Raw genomic sequence first — 20,510 nt, 5'->3', positions numbered from 1 at the left:
GAGGGGCTGGGAAGGTGGCTCAGTGGTGGAGTGCTTGCCTTGCATGCATGAGGCCCTGGGTTCGATTCCTCAGCACCACATAAGCAAAAAGAAAAAAGCCGGAAGTGGCACTGTGGCTCAAGTGGTAGAGCGCTAGCCTTGAGCTGAAGAGCTGAGGGACAGCGCCCAGGCCCAGAGTTCAGGCCCCACGACCGGACCCAAAAACAAACAAAAACAAAAACAAAATATTAAATGGACAAAAGTACCACTGTTAGCTTCCCAAAATGGACCAACATTTGAGAACTTTAGATTTTTTTTTTGGGGGGTCTGGTCAGGGGCCTGAACTCTGGGCCTGGGCGCTGTCCCTCAGCTCTTCATCTCAAGGCTAGGGCTCTACCACTTGGGCCACAGCGCCACTTCCGGCTTTTTTTCTTTTTTGCTTATGTGATACTGAGGAATAGAACCCAGGGCCTTATACATGCAAGGCAAGCGCTCTACCACTGAGCCACCTTCCCCCAGCCCCTACTTTAGATTTTTGTTTGAAAACTCACCCTAATCCACTGAGCCACGTCCTGTAAATAATCACTCTTCTTGTAATACTCTGTAAACAATTTGTCTTGACATCACTTCCAGTACTATTTATCTTTTAAAATGTAATGGTTTATTTGGAGTTCAAATAGGATAAACAACTGTGGTGGATGTGAGAAGGCTAGACCTGTCCACTGACAGGAAAGAAGACTTTAGAAAAGATGATAGCAGAAGCAGGTGCCTGTAATTCTAACTACTCAGGAGGCTGAGATGTGAGAGTCACGGTTCAAAGCCAGTCTGGCAGGAAAGTCCATGGAGGCTCTTATCTCCAGCTAACAAACAAAAAAAGCCATAAGTGGAGCTGTGGCTCAAGTGGTAGAGTGCCAGCCTTGAGCAAAAAATTCAAGGACAGTGTCAAGACACTGAGTTCAAGCCCCAGGACTGGTGTGCATGTTGTGTGTGCGCACACGCATGCACACATGTGTATGTGCACGCGTACGTGCACACACACAAATCAGAAGGAAGAGAAGTATGTGTGCATACTCATGTGTGTGTTGGGAGAGCAGGTGAGAACAAAGGACCAGAAAGAAATGCAGCATCTGCTCCCCATTACAGATGCACACGGACTATGCTCCCCAAACCCACAATATCAGAGAGAGACTTCAAAAAGGTACACTACCCACAAGGACAAAGAAAACAGAGACAAGAACAGGGCTATAGCAACAATACTCAGAGGCTGGGAAGCTGACAGACAATGCTGACTGACTGAGCACATCAGAAAAAACAACGCTAACGAAGCAGGACAATTGGGGAGAGGAGGTAAGAGGACAACAGCAGCCAGGAATTGAGACGAATACTGTACTAATGAATTGCTTGATGAAAAGCACACAAGTACTATTTTTCTTTTGCTCCAAGTCTTACACTCCCTCATAAAATGCAACACCTAGTAAAAAGAAAAAAAAAATCCGCTTTGTTCTGACCTTGTCCATTAGCCAGCTAATTGGCATGCTCTGAGACTGAGCAAGGACATCTTAAAGAAAAAAACATATCTTGAGGGGGAGCCTCCACCCAAGAAAACCCACTTTGGGAAATGACTCCTGTTGGCACAAAACGTGTTCAAAAATAATTATCTCGCCGGGCGCTGGTGGCTCACGCCTGTAATCCTAGCTACTCAGGAGGCTGAGATCTGAGGATCGTGGTTCAAAGCCAGCCCGGGCAGGAGATACCGTGAGACTCCTATCTCCAATAAACCACCAGAAAACCGGAAGTGGCGCTGTAGCTCAAGTGGTAGAGCGCTCGCCTTGAGCTGAAGAGCTGAGGGACAGCGCCCAGGCCCAGAGTTCAAGCCCCACGGCCGACAAAAAAAAAAAAAAAAAAAAAAAAAAAAAATTATCTCAAGGATGCATACCTGTCCTAAAGGGAGTGTGGGAAAATCTACCCTTGTTTGAAAGGAGTTTAGTGAGCAGGTCAGCCTTGAAGTCTCCATGCCAAACTGATAAAACAACCAGGTGACAAAACAAAGGTGAGTGAGCATGTTTTTTAAGGTGAATTTGAGCCAAAGCCCATCTTGCAGTTTCAGCATAAAGCACTCCTTGTATCTGTTATCAGATGTGCCCATACCCAGGTCAGGGTGGTGTATTATCTCTTTATCTTTCCTAGTAATAAACCATTAAAAAATAACCTTGATGTGTTCTCAAATTCTTTGTGACAACATCATAAATTTCATACTCAAGGACCGCACAGAGGCTTTCCCCCTTCTTAGAGAGCTCTTCTTTGAGCATCACAGCCCACTGACCTGGTAACACCTGCGTGACTCTGGGGATGGTGCTAAAGCTCAGGCACCAGTGCCTCTGGGAGCCATTTTCTGGAATAGGGTGGAATCTACCAGAGAGACAGAGCCTGGAGCTGGTGGTTCACTCCTATAATCCTAGCTACTCAGGAGGCAGAGATCTGAGGATTCTGGTTTGAAGCCAGACCAGGCAGGAAAGTCTCTGAGACTCTCACTTATACAATTAATCACCAAAAGGCCTGAAGTGCTGTGGCTCAAGTGGAAGAGTGCCAGACTTGAGCTAAAAAGCTCAAGAACAGTTCCCAGGCTGAGTTCAAGGTGAATGCATGTGTGCACAAGCATGCACGCACATGCGCGTGCGCACACACACACACACCATATACACACTCACAAAGAAAAGGAATGCTGGTTCAGGTGTTCAGAAGCAGTTTTTCAGCTGGCCCTGCTCTGGCTCAGAGCACCAATCCTGTCCAGAGGCTTCAGGCAGGGAGAGGCAGGGGCAGGCAACACACTGGGCATGGAGGGTGTGTATAAGCTATGTATAAATACTACTTTTTGTTTTTTGTAGGTTTTACTCTCTTTTTCAGAGTCTCACTATGTAGCTGAGGTGGCCTAGAACTCATCCTCCTCTTTCCTCAGCTTCCTGAGTGCTGGGATTAAAGGTATGCATTACCATACTTGGCTAATATGCTATTTTAAATAGGCATTTGGGCCTCCATGAATTTTTGTATTCTTGGGGGTCCTGGAACCAATTCTCTGCAGATACCAAGTGACAAATGCATTACAAATAGATTTAAGAACCATGGCTTGTTTGACCACAGGCATGATGATAATGTAATGGAAAATTATAACCAACTACCTCTGTTGTTGAGGGAAAAGACTCAGATGTGTTGGGGAGCCCAACAAAATCACCTACTTTTGATGCCTTTCCAGCTTTCAGGTTCCTCACGAGCTCCCCTTGAGCAGCAATGCTGTTGAATAGCTCCAGTGGAGAAGTGCAGGGTTCACCATTGGGCATATCTGCCATCTTCCAGGACCTAGCGTCACCGCTATTACTCAAGATGATAAACACTGTGGTACAGAAAAAGAAATTGGGTAGAGGTAGATATGGAATTAGCAGATCATTGCGGCTATCTTTTCCCCTGTATTAGCCTTTCTTTCAGAAAAAGGCTGTTTTTATTATCAAGGAAATGGATAATATAACATTGATAAAAAAACAAACAGAAATGTGTGCTCATGATAAAGAGGATGAACAAATGCTATGATGAAAACTACAGGAGTTGCTATGATGTGCTGACCTGAGATAAGCAAAAACTCTCTTTTTTGGAGGTGGGGGGAAGAGGTGGTTCTGGGGCTTGAACTTATGGCTTGGTACTATCCCTGAGCTCATTTTTCCCTCCAGACTAGTATTCTATCACTTGAGCCACAGCTCTACTTATAGCTTTTTGGTAATTAATTGGAGATAAGAGTCTCCCAGACTTTCCTGCCCAGGTCATCCTCAGATCTCAGCCTTCAGAGTAGCTAGGATTACAGGCATGAGCCACTGGTGGCCACCAAGACCCTTACCTACCTCCCAGAAGAAAGGAATGACTTGAAATTTCCTCAGGAGACATATATGGAAGTGCTTTAATAAGCCTATGTTCCCTGGAGCTAAAACATTTGGCAAATTATTACTTGTTCTGTATCTTACCTGACTTGGGATCAAATTCTCAGGCCTTTGAAGCCTTAAGCAAGGTAGCAAAGGCTACATTGAGCAAACTGCTTCCAACTAGCCAGCTGCTCTGCTCTCAGACACAGCAAACTCTGTGGAAGAGGCCAGGACCTTCATCTGTTCCAGGTTCCAAACAAGTAAGGACTGTGGTCTGACCACTCCACATGCTGCCTTGTTAAACTGCTAACCTTTGAGCAATGTGAGTGGGACCTTCCACCAGAAGTTCTTTTCTCTTAGCTTTAAAAAGTTGGGAAACAGTGGGCAGAGGCTGGGCCATCACATGCCACATTTTTTTTTAGTCCATTACTTCCTTTTCTTTGGTATCATAGTTTTCTCATCTATAAACTGACATCACCAGGAACTTTTTCACCTACAAGTAAATGTTAAAGAATGAAATGAGTAGCCGGGCGCTGGTGGCTCACGCCTGTAATCCTAGCTACTCAGGAGGCTGAGATCTGAGGATCACGGTTCAAAGCCAGCCCGGGCAGGAGAGACCGTGAGACTCCTATCTCAAATAAACCACCAGAAAACCGGAAGTGGCGCTGTAGCTCAAGTGGTAGAGCGCTCGCCTTGAGCTGAAGAGCTGAAGGACAGCGCCCAGGCCCAGAGTTCAAGCCCCACGACCGACAAAAAAAAAAAAAAAAAAAAAAAGAATGAAATGAGTAAAAAAAAAATGATAGGGGAGCACTACATCAACTCTAAAGTATGATGTATATACAGGGCGACTCTCGGCATTACACTAGATTTTGTTTCTAGGGCTCTAGAGCGCCACATATGTCCAGCTTTACCTTAACTTGTTGTAACACTTTGAATGAAAAGGGGCTGGTGGCTGCAGTGGCAGCTAGTGTACGAGCCCCAAACTCTGAGCACTTCAACCCTGGTATTGTTCTGAGACAGGTTAACTACAGAAAGAAGGCTAAAACTCCTTCTTGTCACATTCTGGGAGATACTCTCTTCCTTCTACATATCCTTTTAAGATTTAAAGGGAGGCCAGGGGCTGGTGGCTCACATCTGTAATCCTAGCTACTCAGGAAGCTGAGATCTGAGGATCACAGTTCAAAGCCAGCCCAGGGGGAAAGTTCGTAAGACTCTTATCTCCAATAAAGTACCAAAAAACTGGAAGTGGTGCTGTGGCTCAAGTGGTAGAGCACTTGCCTTGAGCTGAAGAGCTGAGGGACAGTGCCCAGGCCCAGAGTTCAAGCCCCACAACTGACGGGGAAAAAAAAAGATTTAAAGCAATCAAATCACTTAGAGGTATATAGCCATACATACATACATTCATGCATACATGTGTGTTTGTGTGTATTTAAATTTATCTATTTTTGTGCTGGTCCTGGCTTGAACGTAAGAGTCTGGGTACTATTCCTGAGCTTTGTGCTTAAGACTAGTGCCCTACCACAGCACCACTTTTGCCTTTTACTGAGTAGTTTACTGGTGATAAGAGTCTCATAGACTTTCTTGCCTGGGCTGGCTTTGAATTGGGATCCAAAGATCTCAGCTTCCTGAGTATCTAGGATTATAAGGGTGAGCCACCAATGCCCAGCTTATATTATTATGGTTGGTTTTTTTTTTTTTTTTGTCGGTCGTGGGGCTTGAACTCTGGGCCTGGGCGCTGTCCCTCAGCTCTTCAGCTCAAGGCGAGCGCTCTACCACTTGAGCTACAGTGCCACTTCCGGTTTTCTGGTGGTTTATTGGAGATAGGAGTCTCGCGGTCTTTCCTGCCCGGGCTGGCTTTGAACCGCGATCCTCAGATCTCAGCCTCCTGAGTAGCTAGGATTACAGGCGTGAGCCACCAGCGCCCGGCGATGGTTGTTTTTAATATTTAAAAATTAAGAGAAAACATAATGAAAATACCTTATATTATTATTATTTTTTTGGGTCCGGTCGTGGGGCCTGAACTCTGGGCCTGGGCACTCTGGGCCTGCCCGTGGAGACAGAAATGCCTGTAGATGCATCTGTCTCAGTTTCTCTCCTTTGACCTAGCTCTTGAGACACCTAGCTAAAGACCACTACTTCTCTTAATGGTACTAAGCTCCTTGCTTTTACACTTTACATTTGTGTGTGTGTCTTCATGCAATTCTTGGTTGAAAATGCTACTAACAATCTGGGTGAGATCTTTACCATTCAGACCACTCCCACTCAGTGGTAACATAAGCATACGCCAATTCCCTTGAGCCTTACCAGATTCTGTGTAATACATTTGTTCTTTCTGCTTCATAGCTGAAGCACAGAGGGTTAGAAAGCTTGCTCAACACAAGCAAGTGGGGAGATGGGCCACCACTTCAAGTAGTCTGACTTTTAACCTGTGTCTAAAAACTACTTAATTCTTGGAGCCCAACACCCAAAGGTGAGATGTAATTTATCCATTTATTCAGTATTTGTTTAAGAGGTATGTGAATGTTAATGACATTCACACCTTCTTATAAATCATTAAATCGCAGTATGATACCAGGATAGGAAAGGCTAGTTTCTTTTCTTAATTGCAGAGAATTATAGCCCTGGGAAAAAGAGATATAGAGAGATAACTGACTGGTATAATAAGGTGTTCTCAGCCTAGAATGGCCCGTAAGACATAAGAGTTGGGCACAGGAGGCTGAGATATGAGGATTGCAGTTCAAAGCCAACTTCAGCAGAAAGTTCATGAGACTTTTTAGCTTCAATTAACTACCAAAAAGCTGGAAATGGCACTGTGGCTCAAAGCACAAGCCTTTAGCATAAAAATGCGTGACAGTACCCAGGCCTGGAGTTCAAGAGACAGGATGGGGAAAAAAAAAAAAGAGGAAGTACCTTTCTCTTAGTGCCACAGAAGAGGAACAACACAGGTTCCCATCTGAGCCCTAGCAATAAGCTGATGGAATTAGCCATTACCCCTTTCTCTCTGAGATCTGCTCTCATCAGATGACAAAGAAAGTAATTCAAACTACTTCTACTCACAAATGATCCAACATCACACCCATACACTATACTCCATCCCAAGTTTCTTCACTTCAGAGTCAGGGGTGACTGTTATGTGTTTTCCATAGCAGACAGGAGGCTGATGGTTCAGGGAAGTCAGGCTACCTTTCTGAGCACCAGTACTAGAGAGCAAATGCTAAAGCCCCTCTTGGGTCACAGGCTTTCAGAATTTCAGTTGCTCTTCGGTGCACAAGGTTTTATCCCCATTTTGTCTGGATAGAACTCAACTTTTTTCTTTCCCTTTCCCTCCCTCCCTCCCTCCCTCCCTCCCTCCCTCCCTCCCTCCCTCCTTCCCTCCCTCCCTCTCTTTTCCTCCTTCCCTCCTTTTTGGGACAGTACTGAGATTTGAACTCAGGGCTTGGGCTCTTTTAGCTTTTTTGCTCAAGGTTGATGCTCTACCACTTGAGTCATAGTTCCACTTTGGCTTTTTGGTAGTTAATGGGAGATAAGAATCTTAGGGACATTCCTGCCCAGGGTTTTGAACTTTGACCATCAGATCTTGGCTTCCAAAGTAGCTAGAATTACAGGTATGAGCCATTGGTGTCCGGCTCATACTTCCTTTCCTGAATTCTGCAGCTCTGGGAACAAGTTGGTCCCTCTAGCCTTTGTGATCTCGAAGCATTTCTTTCATTTATTTCCTTTCTTAAGGTGCTCACGCTGCTTTTAGTTACTCCTGTCTTCTTTAGTAGGCGATGAAAGCCATACCAGGTTTATTCTTCCATGTATTTGTGGTACCTGGTACATAGTAGGATCCAAGTTATGTATTCATCAAAATTATCTTACAAAATTCCTAGGAAATGTCAGTAGAAAAATGGAGTCTTTCTAGGACAGCCAGTTTCCTTTACTGCAACAGAACTGCTGTTTCTTTGGGAAAGAATCAGCTACAGGACCTGAGTGTGCATTCAGGCTCTACGCTGCATGGAAGTACATGTACCTTTAAATATTATAATCCCATTTCAAAAGAGGCACAAGGGGAACTAAATCAGAGGGAAGGAACAGCAGGTGAGATCTTCCTGCTCCGATGATCAGAGCACACTCACTGCATGAGTGGGAGCAGAACTACTACCTCCCTCACTTCATGCTTTCATCTACCTATTTATTGCATGAACAACTTTCTTTCTTACAAGTAAGTTGATATCTACCTTTACTTGGTAGCTCGTGTCTAGTTAATTCTGAAAGGTAAAAATGAACTGGACTGGTCTAACATCATTTCTCCAGAAAGAATGACATTTGGCCATTATGTCTTGCTCAACTGAATCTCTCTTAATCTGTTTCCTGCCCCTACAGTCAAATTGCAAAATTCAGCTCCTGCCCCAGTGTTGTCCTGCATTTTTTCCCTTATACATCCTGAGGCTGCAAGAGAGGAATTCTTCTCTCTACTACAGTAGAAAGGGTTCCTTTCAGGCTTGTCCTGAATAAATCTGCTCTGGTCATTGACTTCATTTCTATTCTATTTCTTCTGTCTCCTTTACTCTGTTTTCAAAAAAAAAAAAAAAAAAAAGTTAAAACCTGAATAGTTTAACATCAGAGATTTCCAGCTTGAAGTCCAGACTTCTCAAATGACATCCCAGTTTGCATGTAAGCTGGATATCCCTGTTTTTAAAGCAGAGTACCTACCTACATTTTCTTTACCCTTACAAAAGAGTCTGAGATGTCAAAACGTTACGGACCATTGTCTTAAGGGTTTACCACATAAACTCCAAATGGAGAGTTGAGTTTTTGTTAAGGAAGGTCTATCTACTTTATATAACTGATACAATCTCAACGGAGATGGAATTATAACTATGATCTATATTTCCTCTAAACCAAGGCACTGGGAGTATAAACAGCCCAGCTGCCTACTCTTTTTTTTTGCCAGTCCTGGGCCCTGAACTCTGGGCCTGGGCGCTGTCCCTCAGCTCTTCAGCTCAAGGCTAGCACTCTACCATTTGATCCACAGCGCCACTTCTGGCTTTTTCTACTTATGCGGTGCTAAGGAATCGAACCCAGGGCCTCATGCATGCAAGACAAGCACTCTACCACTGAGCCACCTTCCCAACCCCAAGCTGGCTACTCTTTAACAGACCTCTGACAAGAAAGTGACACGGTTTCTTACATTCCAATTCCCCTTTTCTGGCACTTGAATCTTGTGCTCGTTTAGAAAGATGTCTTTGTTCTACATGGGTAAAACAGGCATTTACAGAAAGTGGATCCAGTACTCGAAGGAACAGGTTTGGCTGTAGCAAAACCATCATAGACAAGACACACTGAGTTTGAAATCTAGGGAAAGCTAGCATCAAAACAGTCAATTCTGAAGCCAGGTGTCTGTGGTTCAGGCTGTAACACTAGCTACTCAGAAGTCTGAGATCTGAGGATCCCATTTCCAAGCTAGCCCTGGCAGACATAGTTGAAAGACTTATTCCCAATTAACCAGCAAAAAAGCTGGATGGAGAAGTGTGGCTCAAGTGGTAAAGCACTAGCTTTGAGCAAAAAAAGTCAAATGAGGACGTACACACGTACGTACACACACACACACACAATCTGCAAGAAACTAAAACAAAAAGTTCTGAACAGCTCTGGAGGTCCAGCAAAGTTTTTCTGGATGCCTGGAATCTCACCAGCAGGTGGGATTGTGGTGGTCTCACACAATAGCTTTGGGATGCACAAGTTTCCAGGGAAAAAGAAAATGATCTCTTCTGAGCAAGCAATCTGTTCCAAACTTTGGCTTGGTGGCTCAAGTGGTAGAGTGCTAGCCTTGAGCTGAAGAGCTGAGGGACAGCTCCCAGGCCCAGGGTTCAAGGCTCACAACCGACAAAAGAAAAAGGTTAAACTCTGTTTATGAAAAGTTTATTTCCTTCTTCTGATAATTAAATTGTGTATGTGTGCGTGTGTGTGGTATTGGGGATTGTACCAGGGTCTAGCACATGGTAAGCTAGCACTTTACAAACTGAGCTACACCCGTAGCCTCATGAACACCATGTTAAAAAGAACTTATAAAAAGCCAAGCATTAGTTACTTTGGGGCATAATAAGAATGTCAACGTGTTTATATTTTGACTAAAGGGACTGAATTAGTGAAAGAAAAATCAAACAGGAAGGTGGTGAAAGGCACACTCGGTACCAAGCCCCCACCCTCCATTTTTTATGGAAGCAAGAAAGCACCAGATAAATAAAATGCACAACACTCAAAAACTAAGAAAGACAATCCCTTATGCTGAGATTTCTAGCACTTTGATTTTTTTTTAAGCATGAAAAGAACTAAAAAGCAGCTGAAAGCCTGGTAGAGTTGTCAATACATACCCTGGTTGTGGGAGACACAGAGAAGGTGGCCACCAGACACACGGGGCAGATGAGCAGCTGAGGACGGCCAGCCTAGCCAGGGGTGGTCTTTAATACTCCTCCCAGCGTTCTTTCGCTTTCCTTTTCCAGAAATGCTCCTCTTCCTTTCCTACCTCACCCCACCCCTTCAGCTACTTGCACAGACAGTTGTTTCTGGGAAATCACTAGATTCTCAGAAACATCTCAGCCCTTGGAGCAACCTTCTTAATGAGCCTTGTCCAAAAAAGGGCAGGTTGGAGAAGGGGGGGGGAGAGAGGGGGGAGATGGAGAGGTCAGTGACACCCTCAAGGAAACAGCTACAAGCCATTGCATCAGCCACTCCCTCACCCAGGCCCGCAGCAGCCACATGACTGGCCTGCCCTGGTCCTGCTCCCCACCCCGCAGCATCACTGGAAACTGTTGAGGTGCGGTCACGGGACGGGGCGCAGGCAGAGGCAATGCCCTGCGCCTGCTTGTGTTCTGGGGAGGCTCGCAGGGTAGTGGAAAGCTCTGGAACCCCAGGCTAGAGAGACCTGGGGTTTCAACCCAGCCTGGGATCGAAACTGACTGGAATGGATGGAGAGTCCCTCACGCCTCTGCTCCTCCCTCCGTTTCCGCACCTGGGAAATGGGTGCAACGAGACTCTGGAGACACGACGGCCACCCTAACACCAGCAGCGCCCCGGCCCCGGGCCCCAGGGTCCCAGGGTCCCCGGCCCTCGGCCGGCGCCAGGGAACACGAAGTGCGGTCGGGGGAGGCAGGGGTGAGGCACGAGGGGTCGGGGCGGGACGTGGACCCTCCGCCACGCTGCTTGGAGCCGGCGAGGTGGGCCGCGCCAGCCTCCGCGCCCCCCGCCGGGCCGCAGCCCGGGCACAGCGGGCGGCTCTGAGAGGGGCCGTCGGTCTCCGAGCGCAGGCGGCCCCGGGAGGGCCGGGCCCGGGGCGCCGTCCTGCCTCCCTTCCTTTCCTCCCCGCCCCGGCCGCCCTCCCCTCTCCCCTCCTCCCCGTCCGGGCCGCCCTCTCTTTACTTACCCGGCCCCACCGGGCCTGTCACCGCGGCCGGCTCACCCACGGGACGCCTGCTGAGCGTCCGTGGAAACGCCGTCCGGCCGGAACCACTTCCGGCCCCGGCGCACTATCATTGGCTGTTCCTGCCGGGGGCGGGGAGGATCCCGCCGCTGATTGGCTGGTGAGCCCGGCGTCGCGGCGGAAGGCGACTGGGCGGCGGAGGCCAGGCCCGGACGCCTCAGGGAGAACCGGGCGCTTCCGGCGCGTGTGGTGAGCGGCGGGCCCCGGGCGGGAGGGCGCGGGGACCGGGCGGCGGCCGGAGCGCCCCACGCTGCCCTGCGTGGGTCTTCCGTAGCGGTTCGCTCCTTTTTCCTTCCCGGTTCCTTCTGAAAGCGCGGTCGTCTCTGCCATCCGTACCCCTTACGGTTGGCCGCGCGGTTAACTTCTACTCATCCTTCAAAACCCATCTCTGGCTGGTGTCTTATTTGTTGATTTTTTTTTAACTCGTTCTGTGGTCCCTCGGGGGCAGGATTCGTGATTTTTGTTTAATTCCTACCCACACCAGGCCCACTTAAGGGTCTGACACCGAGTAAGGTAGTCAGAAAATATTGGTTAAATGGGAGTGTCCTAGTTCATCCCCTCCCAGCAGGTTGAATTCCACAGTGGACTCGGGGATCCTCGAACAGAGAACAAAACATAGAATCTCCTGCCCTAGGGGAGGCGCTTGCCCCCCCCCCCCCGTCCCCCCCCCGTACCTTTCCCGCATCTGTTCCTCCTTCTTGGTTGAGCCACGCCCCCTTTTCCATGAAAAAAAATGTCACCCCCTTTTTGTTTGTGCCAGTCCTGAGGCTTGAACTCAGTGCCTGGGTGCAGTCCCTGAGCTCTTTTGGGTGCTTAACTGGAGATAAGAGTCTCGCATATTTTCCCTGCTCTGGTTGGCTTTGAACTGCCATCCTCAGGTCTCATCCTCCTGACCAGCTAAGATTACAGGGGTGAGCTGTATTTTCTTTCTCTTTTTAATTTTTTTTATTTTTGCTGGACCTGGAGCTTGAACTCAGTCTGGTGCTGTTTCTGTCCCTGAGATCTCAGCCTTGGAATAGCTAGGGTTATAGGCATTAGCCACTGGCATCTGGCTTTTTTTGGTTGTTGTTTGTTTGTTTGTTTTTCTGGTCTTGTTTTTCTGGGTCTGGGAGCTGTCCCTGAGTGTTTTTGGTTAAGACCTGCTGCACTGTACAACTTGATCCACAGATCCACTTTTTTTTTTTTTGGTGGTTAATTGGAGATAAGACTCTCATAGACTTTCCTGTCAGGGTTAATGTTGAAGGGGGGGGGGGGCCTCAGAACTCAGCCTCCTGAGTACTAGGACTGCAGGCACCCTGCTGTCTTGAGTGAGCCTTGACTCTTCTTGGTTCTGTTACATTGTCAGCACTGGACATCACCCAGGTGTTGTCTTCTCAGCTTCTGAGGAACTGCAGCCGGGGGTCAGGTTCATCACTGTTGTTTTGCTTCCTGAGATCCTCCAGCTTGCATATCTGGGGTCTGCCCTTCCTTCAGTGTAGGTGTCATTTACTGTGTCAGTGTTCTTGGTGCCTCCTGGTGGGGCTCAGTGAGGAGTCAGTGCACCATGTATGCTTGTTGGATGAGTGAGGAAATGTGCAATGGAGTGACCAGGTGTCCTGTCCTAATGTGGGGCTACTGGGCCACACTGCTGTCTGGTCTTCCGCTATAGGCCTCTCATATGAGTCGATCACTATGACAACTGCATGGGTGGGAAGCCATTCCCATGCTGAGCACAGCAGCCCAGTGGTTGCCTTAGACAGGAAGGAGTCACATGCTATGGTGGGCATGCCTGGACCAGGAGCTGAGACTGGCTTCACGTCCCAGCTGAGTATTTAGAGGTCAAGTCATCCACAGAGCGTAATTTTGCTTGTCTATAGTCAGCCCACTGTATATTAGGTCCATTTGAGAGGGGTTGGCTGGTCTTTGAAATATTATTGTGGTGAGTTTGCATGTGGTCATTATTACGTGTCTGGATTAGGCTACTAGCAGTAGTGGCATTGTTAGAGCAACGAAATGCAGGTATTTATTGAATGTGACCTGACTTGAATGAGGAGCTCCTTAGGCAAATAGTGCCATTTTGGGGAAAGCTGTGGAAGGGCTGAGTGGTTGATTCTAGAGGATATTGAAACTTAGCATTGAGCCAGGCACACTGGTTTTCTATAATACTAGACTTGGGAGCTGAGAGGTAAGATTGGGAGTTTGACGTCAACCTGGGCCTACTTTGGTCCGTGGACTGGGCTTAGAGTGTTGATCTGCTATGCCCTCTGCTGGCTAAAGCTTGCCCAACATATCCCTCCTCCCCCCCTCTCGCCCCTGTTCTTCTAATAGCACACTGAGAACTAGCTGCTAACAATTGCTAACAATGTATGATGGTTCAGAATTGCAGAAAGAATTTTTCCTTTCCTTTGTTTTGTTTTGTTTAAAGAGAACCTTTAATGCAGTGTGAATCCGTGCATTTGGGGCAACGTGGGCAAATTTGGATCACACCATCAGAATTGCTCCAGCTGTGCTTGAGTGTCCGGTGCCTGAATACCTGACCTCTGTCAGCCTTGTGTTGTGGGTCTATGTCTCCCACTGGCTTCTGGCAGAGATGGAATATCTCTTCCAAGCAGGGAACAGAGGGAAAGACTAGCATTCAAGGCAGGTAAAGATGAGGAGGGTGCTACATTCGCCCACTTGGTGACTTGCCACTTTTTTTTTTTTTCTGCTCCTACTGCGGCTTGAACTCAGGGCCTGGGTGCTGTTGCTTAGCTTTTTTTTTGCTCAAGGCTGGCAATCTACCACTTGAGCCACAGCTCTACTTCTGGCTCTTTGGTGGTTAATTGGAGGTGAAGCCCAGACTGGCTTTGAACATGATTCTCAGATTTCAGTATCCCGAGTAACTAGGATTATAGCTGCTAAAATCAGTGCTACAAGCTTTCATTAGATGTTTATTGTATCCATGTATACATCTGTCCAACATACTGGTATTTGTATAAGATACAGTCACAGGGTGACGTGGCTAGTAAGACACTGCGTGTTTAAAGTTGTATACACACTGCCTCCCACAGACAGCTTTGTCACCCTTCCTCCAGACTATCTAGGCACTTTGTCGCCACTTAGGGGTGTGTGTGTGTGTTACTGAAACGAACTGGGGGCCTTGCTCTTGCTGGTCAGGTGGTCTATAATTTGAGTCATGCCCCATTCCTAGTTAGGTGTTTTATTTCTGTCTTTCAGCACATCTTATTTTCTTTATGAAGGCCTCATTTTCTTTTTTCTTTTTAAGATCTATTCCCTAGTGTCTATTAGTCTTCATTTTTTTTTTTCTGTGTTGATGGTAGTGGGGTTTGAACTCAGGACCTCATGCTCACTTGGCTTTCTTGTTCAGATGGCGCTTTACCACTTGAGCCATGTCTCCAGATCCTAGCCTCCTGAGTTGATAGCATTACAGGTGTGTGAACCAATGGCACTCTGAAGTCATCTTCATTTAAAAAGTTATGTCTTCTGCTGGACATTGGTAGCTTACGTCTATATTCCTAGATAGATCTGAGGATCCCAGTTCAAAGCAGGCCTGGACAGATAAATCCAAAGAGACTTATTTCCAATTAATTAGCAAAAGCTGGAGGTGGAAGTATAGCTCAAGTGGTAGAATGCCAGCCTTGAGCAGAAAAATAAGAGTACAAGGTCCTCAGTTCAAGCCCCAGTATGGACACACACAACACACGAGACACACACACACACACACACACACACACACACACACACAACACACGAGACACACACACACACACACACACATTTTCTTTCTTTCTTTCCTTTTTTTTTTTTATTGGTTGTGGGGGTTGAACTCTGGGCTTGGGTGCTGTCCCTGAGCTCTTCAGCTCAAGACTAGGGCTCTACTTCTTTTTGTTTGTTTGTTTTGGCCGGTCATGGGGCCTGAACTCTGGGCCTGGGCACTGTCCCTTAGCTCTTTAGCTCAAGGCTAGTGCTCTAGCACTCGAGTCATAGCACCATTTCTGGCTTTTTCTGCTTATGTGGTGCTGAGGAATCGAACCCAGGGCCTCATGCATGCAAGGCAAGCACTCTACCACTGAGCCACCTTCCCAACCCAGGGCTTTACTTCTTGAGCCACAGTGCCACTTCCGATTTTCTGAATAGTTTATTGGACATAAGAGTCTCACGGACTTTCCTGCCTGGGCTGGCTTTGAACCATGATCCTCAGATCTCAGCCTCCTGAGTAGCTAGGATGACAGGCATGAGCTACTGGTGCCTGGCTACTAAGACATTTTCTAAGTAATTGTGCCTGTTGTATAGGAAAGTCTTTATATTTTGAATTATTTAAAAATTTCTATGTTATATAATGTTTAAATCAGGCTAAACAGTCTTACCTCCTTAAAAATTTACCATCTCTGAAGAGGTGTTGAAAATATTCAGAATCTTTTCTTTCAGCTTCTTTTTTAAAGCCCTTTTTTGTGTTTTTCTTTTGAGTTTGGTCTTGAATTTTCCAGATGAGTTTTTGTTGTTGTTGTTGTTGTTGTTGTTTGTTTTTGTCAGTCATGGGGCTTGAACTCTGGGCCTGGGTGCTGTCCCTGAGCTCTTCAGCTCAAGGCTAGCGCTCTACCACTTGAGCCATAGCACTACTTCTGGTTTTCTGGTGGTTAATTGGAGGTAAGAGTCTTACAGCCTTTCCTGCCCGGGCTGGCTTTGAACCTCGATCCTCAAATCTCAGCCTCTTGAGTAGCTAGGATGACAGGCGTGAGCCACCAGTGCCCAGCTTGTTCTTTCAAATTTTTTTTTTTTAAATACTGTGTAAGTATTCTCCCATGCACAGTTGCTGAGTGCTGGCCTTGTTTCCTTAGGTAGTTTGCCTTCCTTGGATGATCAGACTTGTGGCCCAATGGCCTCGCTGGTGGCATATGACGATTCTGACTCAGAGGCCGAGCCCCAGCCTGCCGGAGGTGGGAACGACAGTGACCGAATGACGGATGTTTCTGGTGTGGACAGACCTTCTGGGCAGGGCTTTTCACCTTGTGCAGCAGACATAACCAACGAGGGAGCACTGCTCGCCCAGCACAGCCCTGGTGAAGAGCTCAGGGGAGAGCGTCTCCCGCTGGTTCGGCTCTGGAAAAATGACACGGGATCTTGTCCCAGCCAGAGGCTGCAGTGGCCCAGGAAGGAGCCTGAAGTGCCGTGCCCCTCCAGCGCGCTTCCTCGCCCTTCCTCCCCGTGGACCAGCCGTGCTCCTGCGAGCCACGTGCCCTGGGCAGCTGCCTGCCTGAAGCAAGTGAAGCCCCCTTGGGCCGCCCCCAGCGCCCCTTCCCACGCTCAAAGCATGTCTGAAACCACACATAGACATGCCAGCTCTCTCCAGAGGAAAAGGGGAGAGGACTGTGTGGTTCCTTATACCCCAAAGAGACTGAGGCAGCTCCAGGCACTGAGCACAGAGACACTCAGGACTCCTGACCCCGAGCCACAGGGGCCGCCTGCAGATCGTGCTCCAGCCCCTCTCCGCATGCCCCCCGTGGTGTCTGAGGCCATCCAGCCACATTTGAAAAGTCAGTTCAGGGAAACCAAGGTCCCCAGGAAAGTGCTCTTCCACCTTCGAGGCCATGGAGGGCCTGTCAACAGCATCCAGTGGTGTCCAGTCTTTTCAAAGAGTCACATGCTCCTGTCTACGTCTATGGATAAGACCTTCAAGGTAAGACCAGAGTGACAGCATTTGTCCTCAGATTGTCTGGGGACGACTTCCTGGTGTGTGTGTGTGTGTGTGTGTGTGTGTGTGTGTGTGTGTGTGTGTGTGTGTGTGTGTGTGTGTGTGTGTGTGTGTGTGTGTGTGTGTGTGTGTGTGTGTGTGTGTGTGTGTGTGTGTGTGTGTGTGTGTTGATTCTGGGGCTTGAACTCAAGGCTTTGAAACTTATTTAGCTTTTTTGCTGAAGGCTAGTGCTCTACTACTTGAACCATAGCTATACTACTGGCTTTTTGGTGGTTAATTAGAGATAAGAATCTCATGGACTTTCTTGCCCCAACTGGCTCTGAACTATGATCCTCTGATCTCAGCCTCCTGAATAATTAGGATTACAGAAGTGAGCCATTGGTACCTGGCTTGGCTGATCACAGGCTGGACATTTCTCTCTCTGTCTCTGTCTCTGTCTCTGTCTCTCTCTCTGCTCAGTCAAGGAGCTTGAACTCAGGGCCTGTGCACTGTCCCTGAGCTTTTTTGTTCAAGTCTAGCGCTCTACCGCGTTGAGCCACAACTCCACTTCGGGTATTCTGGTGGTTAATTGGAAATAGGAGAGTCACAGACTTGCCTGGACTGGCTTTGAACTGTCAGCCTCAGATTTCAGCTTCTTGAGTAGCTAGGATTACAGGCCCGAGCCACTAGTGCCAGGCTAGGCTGGGCATTTCTTTCTGGAAATTTCTGTAATTCTTTGTTGCATTCCTGAGGGGTCCTCTGTGGTCAGCCATGGATGGTTAGTCCCTCCTTCTCTAACACTTCCTTGCTGTTGCCTTGCCTGGAGCACCAGAGTGTTCAATTATGGCATGACCAGGTGATATCTTACTTTATTGAATAATGCTATTGTATTATTTTATCCTCCGGTTATACCAAAATTTATTCACTAGTTTTGGGGCTTGAACTTAGGGGCCTGGGCATTGTCCCTAAGCTTTTTTTTCTCAAGGCTAGTACTCTGCCATCTGAGCCACAGCTCCACTTCCAGCTTCTTGGTGGTTAATTGAAGATAAGAGTCTTACAGACTTTTCTGCCTAGGCTGGCTTCCAATTGCAATCCTCACATCTTAGCCTCTGGAGAAGCTAGGATTATAAGTATGAACCACCAGTGCCTGGCTTAAGTAGTTCTTAATAGCCCACACTGTAAATAATATTGCAATAAACATGGGGCTATTTCAGTTTTCCTCATTGACTTGTTCCTGGTCTTTGTTTATGATGGATCCTTAGAAGCAAGCATCCTTGGTTTGGCTGCAAAGCTCATAACCCTACTGAAGAATGTGCTGGCAGCACTGTTAGTTCTTTGTAATCTTTTGATCAGATGTTATGATACACTGTGTATCACCTTGAATACTATGAGGAATAATCAGTATTCAAGTTTCCCTTCTCCACCATTTTTTTTTTTTTTTGCGCTGTTACTGAGGCTTGAACTCAGGGCCTGGGTACTGTTTTTGAGCTTTTGTGCTCAAGACTAGCACTCTACCACTTGATCCACACCTCCACTTCTGGCTCTTTTGCTGCTTAATTGAAGATACGAGACTCATGGACTTTCTTGTCTGGGATGGCTTTGAACCAGGATTCTCAGATCTCAGTCTCCTGAGTAGGTAGGATTATAGGCATGAGTCACCAGTGCCTGGCTAAATACTCAACTTTTGATAATCCGGCTTGGGGAGAGGAAGGGAAGGCAAGTAGAGAAATGTTCTATTGAATTTGATGGGATTGAATATTTGTTTTCAAGAAATGCTGTCTTATAATCTTTAAGTGCAAACTTGAACTTATGGCTTGCAAAGTAAAGTTTGAGCAGCTTAGCCTGGTAGCACAGATAAGTTAAATGGGAGGCAAATTATTTAGAGTCCATTGAGGGACTCTAAACTAACTGAACTGCAGCTGCTTGCAAAGAACATGGCCTTAAGTCTGCTCTCTGCAGGGTAGCTGGTGGCTGGTCCAGCTGTCCTCGTGAGTCTACCAGCTCATCTGTGAAAAGCGTAATCACACTGGCATCCTCTGGAAAAGCACCTGGTGCAGACCTGGTGCCCCATGGTGCCTAGAAAGTGTTGGCTGTTTCTCTCTCCTTTCCTCAGAGTTCTGGAACCACCCTGTCTAATGTATCTGCTGGGTTTTTCACATCTAGCCTCTCTGCTCCTTGCATCTGCCGGTGGGGTGTCTGTAGCTTGAGCATGGCAGCCATTCTGTTGTATGTGAGTCCTGGATGCAAGCCAGGACTTGCCTCTTAGCATACAGGTGTGGCATGGAGGTGGACTGGGGTGAGGGTGGCCTGGTTCAGAGTCAGCTCCATCTCCAACAGCTTTGTGCCCTTGGGCAGGGCCTGAGGGAGAGGGCAGCCTGGAAGATGCCGGAAGCAGAGACCTGCAGGGGGCAGAGGCAGCTTTCCATGGACCTAGGGCCTTCTGTGTAGGGCATAGCCTCAGAGAGAGGTGTGGGCAGTGCTCAGGTCCCTACCTGCCCACTTCCACTGCTGTCCCCTGATAGCAGGAGGCAGACCTAGAGCCCTGTGGGGACTGGTTTCTACCTGGCAGCCAGTGTATAGCTCAATGTTTGTCCAGCTTGGGTCCCAGTTGTCCAGGAAACTTTGGGTTCCTCTGATGGTTTTCACCAGAAGGCCTGAGCAGGAACATTGGTTCTGAGTGTCAAGAGCAGATGAATGCACCCGGCCTGCTGCCCTTGAGCCTGAGGCTGCCAGGAGATTTCTCCTGCCGCTATGGTCCAAAATCCTGAGCAGCCAGCTAGCAATGACACCTCATGACCAGAAGAGGGTGCAGTTGGCACAGCTTGGGATGGCTGGAAGGCTTGTGCCTCAGCCTGTACCTGAGACCGCAGTGTTAGGACTGTGTTCAGGGCCCTGTGGCTGTGCTTCCTTGTCCCCGGGAAGTGCATGTTTTGGAGGTGATCGCACTGCAGTGAGGCCCCTATGCCTTTCAAGAAGTTTCTAGGGAGCTGTCCACTTTGCCTTCCATGCCTTACACCCCCCCCCCAGCTGCCACGCCCCCCCCCCCTTCCCCCACTGGAGGAGACTCCAGATGCAGACCACACTTGCCCTCAGTGGGCAGTGCTGAGCCTGCTGCTGAGGTCAGTTTCTTTTGACCCTCTCTTATGGAGGTGTCATGAAAACCAAGGCTTTTATGAGCCTCAGATGTCAACAGCAAGTTAGGGGCCTCTTTCTTCTAAGGTGTTTCTGACAGTTTTCAGTGGCTGAGTTATTTGGAAAATTGGTTTTGGACAAGTTGACTTTGAGCAATGTTCCAGTATGAAAAATGTGTCAGGCACCTGAGGATTCAGAATGGGAGGACAGATTGGGGACTGGAAGGGGCTGGGGGGCATTTGGGGAGGGAAGTCCTGGCGAGGCTGCCGGCTTTACTGGGCCTGCTGGTCCCTGATGTCAGAGAGGGGGCAGCGGTGTAAGAGGCAGCCTGTCTGTGTGTGCAGTGGAGATGGTTACGGGTGCCTTGCTGTACTTCCTAGAG

The 20,510-nt window shown here is 47.8% G+C and overlaps 2 protein-coding genes across 9 annotated transcripts in view; one reads left to right on the top strand and one right to left on the bottom strand.

The window, feature by feature from the left end:
- Positions 1-11,373, bottom strand: part of Wars1 (tryptophanyl-tRNA synthetase 1) — a 38,064-nt gene extending 26,691 nt beyond the window's left edge. The window contains exons 1-2 of one of the 2 annotated variants that reach the window (XM_069997577.1): positions 11,290-11,373; positions 3,213-3,367 (exon numbers count right to left, since the gene is read on the bottom strand). In XM_069997577.1, the coding sequence (XP_069853678.1) occupies positions 3,213-3,323 (111 nt within the window). In that variant the 5' untranslated portion in view covers positions 3,324-3,367; positions 11,290-11,373. Of the gene's footprint in view, positions 1-3,212; positions 3,368-10,240; positions 10,479-11,289 lie in introns of those variants that run through there. The other variant, XM_069997576.1, reaches the window with a different exon arrangement.
- The window catches only part of Wdr25 (WD repeat domain 25), a 129,381-nt gene continuing 119,844 nt past the window's right edge, over positions 10,974-20,510 (top strand). The window contains exons 1-2 of one of the 7 annotated variants that reach the window (XM_069997569.1): positions 10,974-11,021; positions 16,164-17,002. In XM_069997569.1, coding sequence (XP_069853670.1) covers positions 16,202-17,002 — 801 coding nt within the window. In that variant the 5' untranslated portion in view covers positions 10,974-11,021; positions 16,164-16,201. Of the gene's footprint in view, positions 11,022-11,358; positions 11,536-12,095; positions 12,258-13,952; positions 13,970-14,729; positions 14,756-16,163; positions 17,003-20,510 lie in introns of those variants that run through there. The other 6 variants (XM_069997572.1, XM_069997571.1, XM_069997573.1 and 3 more) reach the window with 6 other exon arrangements.

This window comes from Dipodomys merriami, unplaced genomic scaffold (genome assembly GCF_024711535.1).
Source record: "Dipodomys merriami isolate MVZ:Mamm:240054 unplaced genomic scaffold, mDipMer1.0.p SCAF_50, whole genome shotgun sequence".
Lineage (NCBI taxonomy): Eukaryota > Metazoa > Chordata > Mammalia > Rodentia > Heteromyidae > Dipodomys > Dipodomys merriami.
Note: the sequence above shows the minus strand (reverse complement) of the source record. Positions and strands in the feature narration are given on the sequence as shown.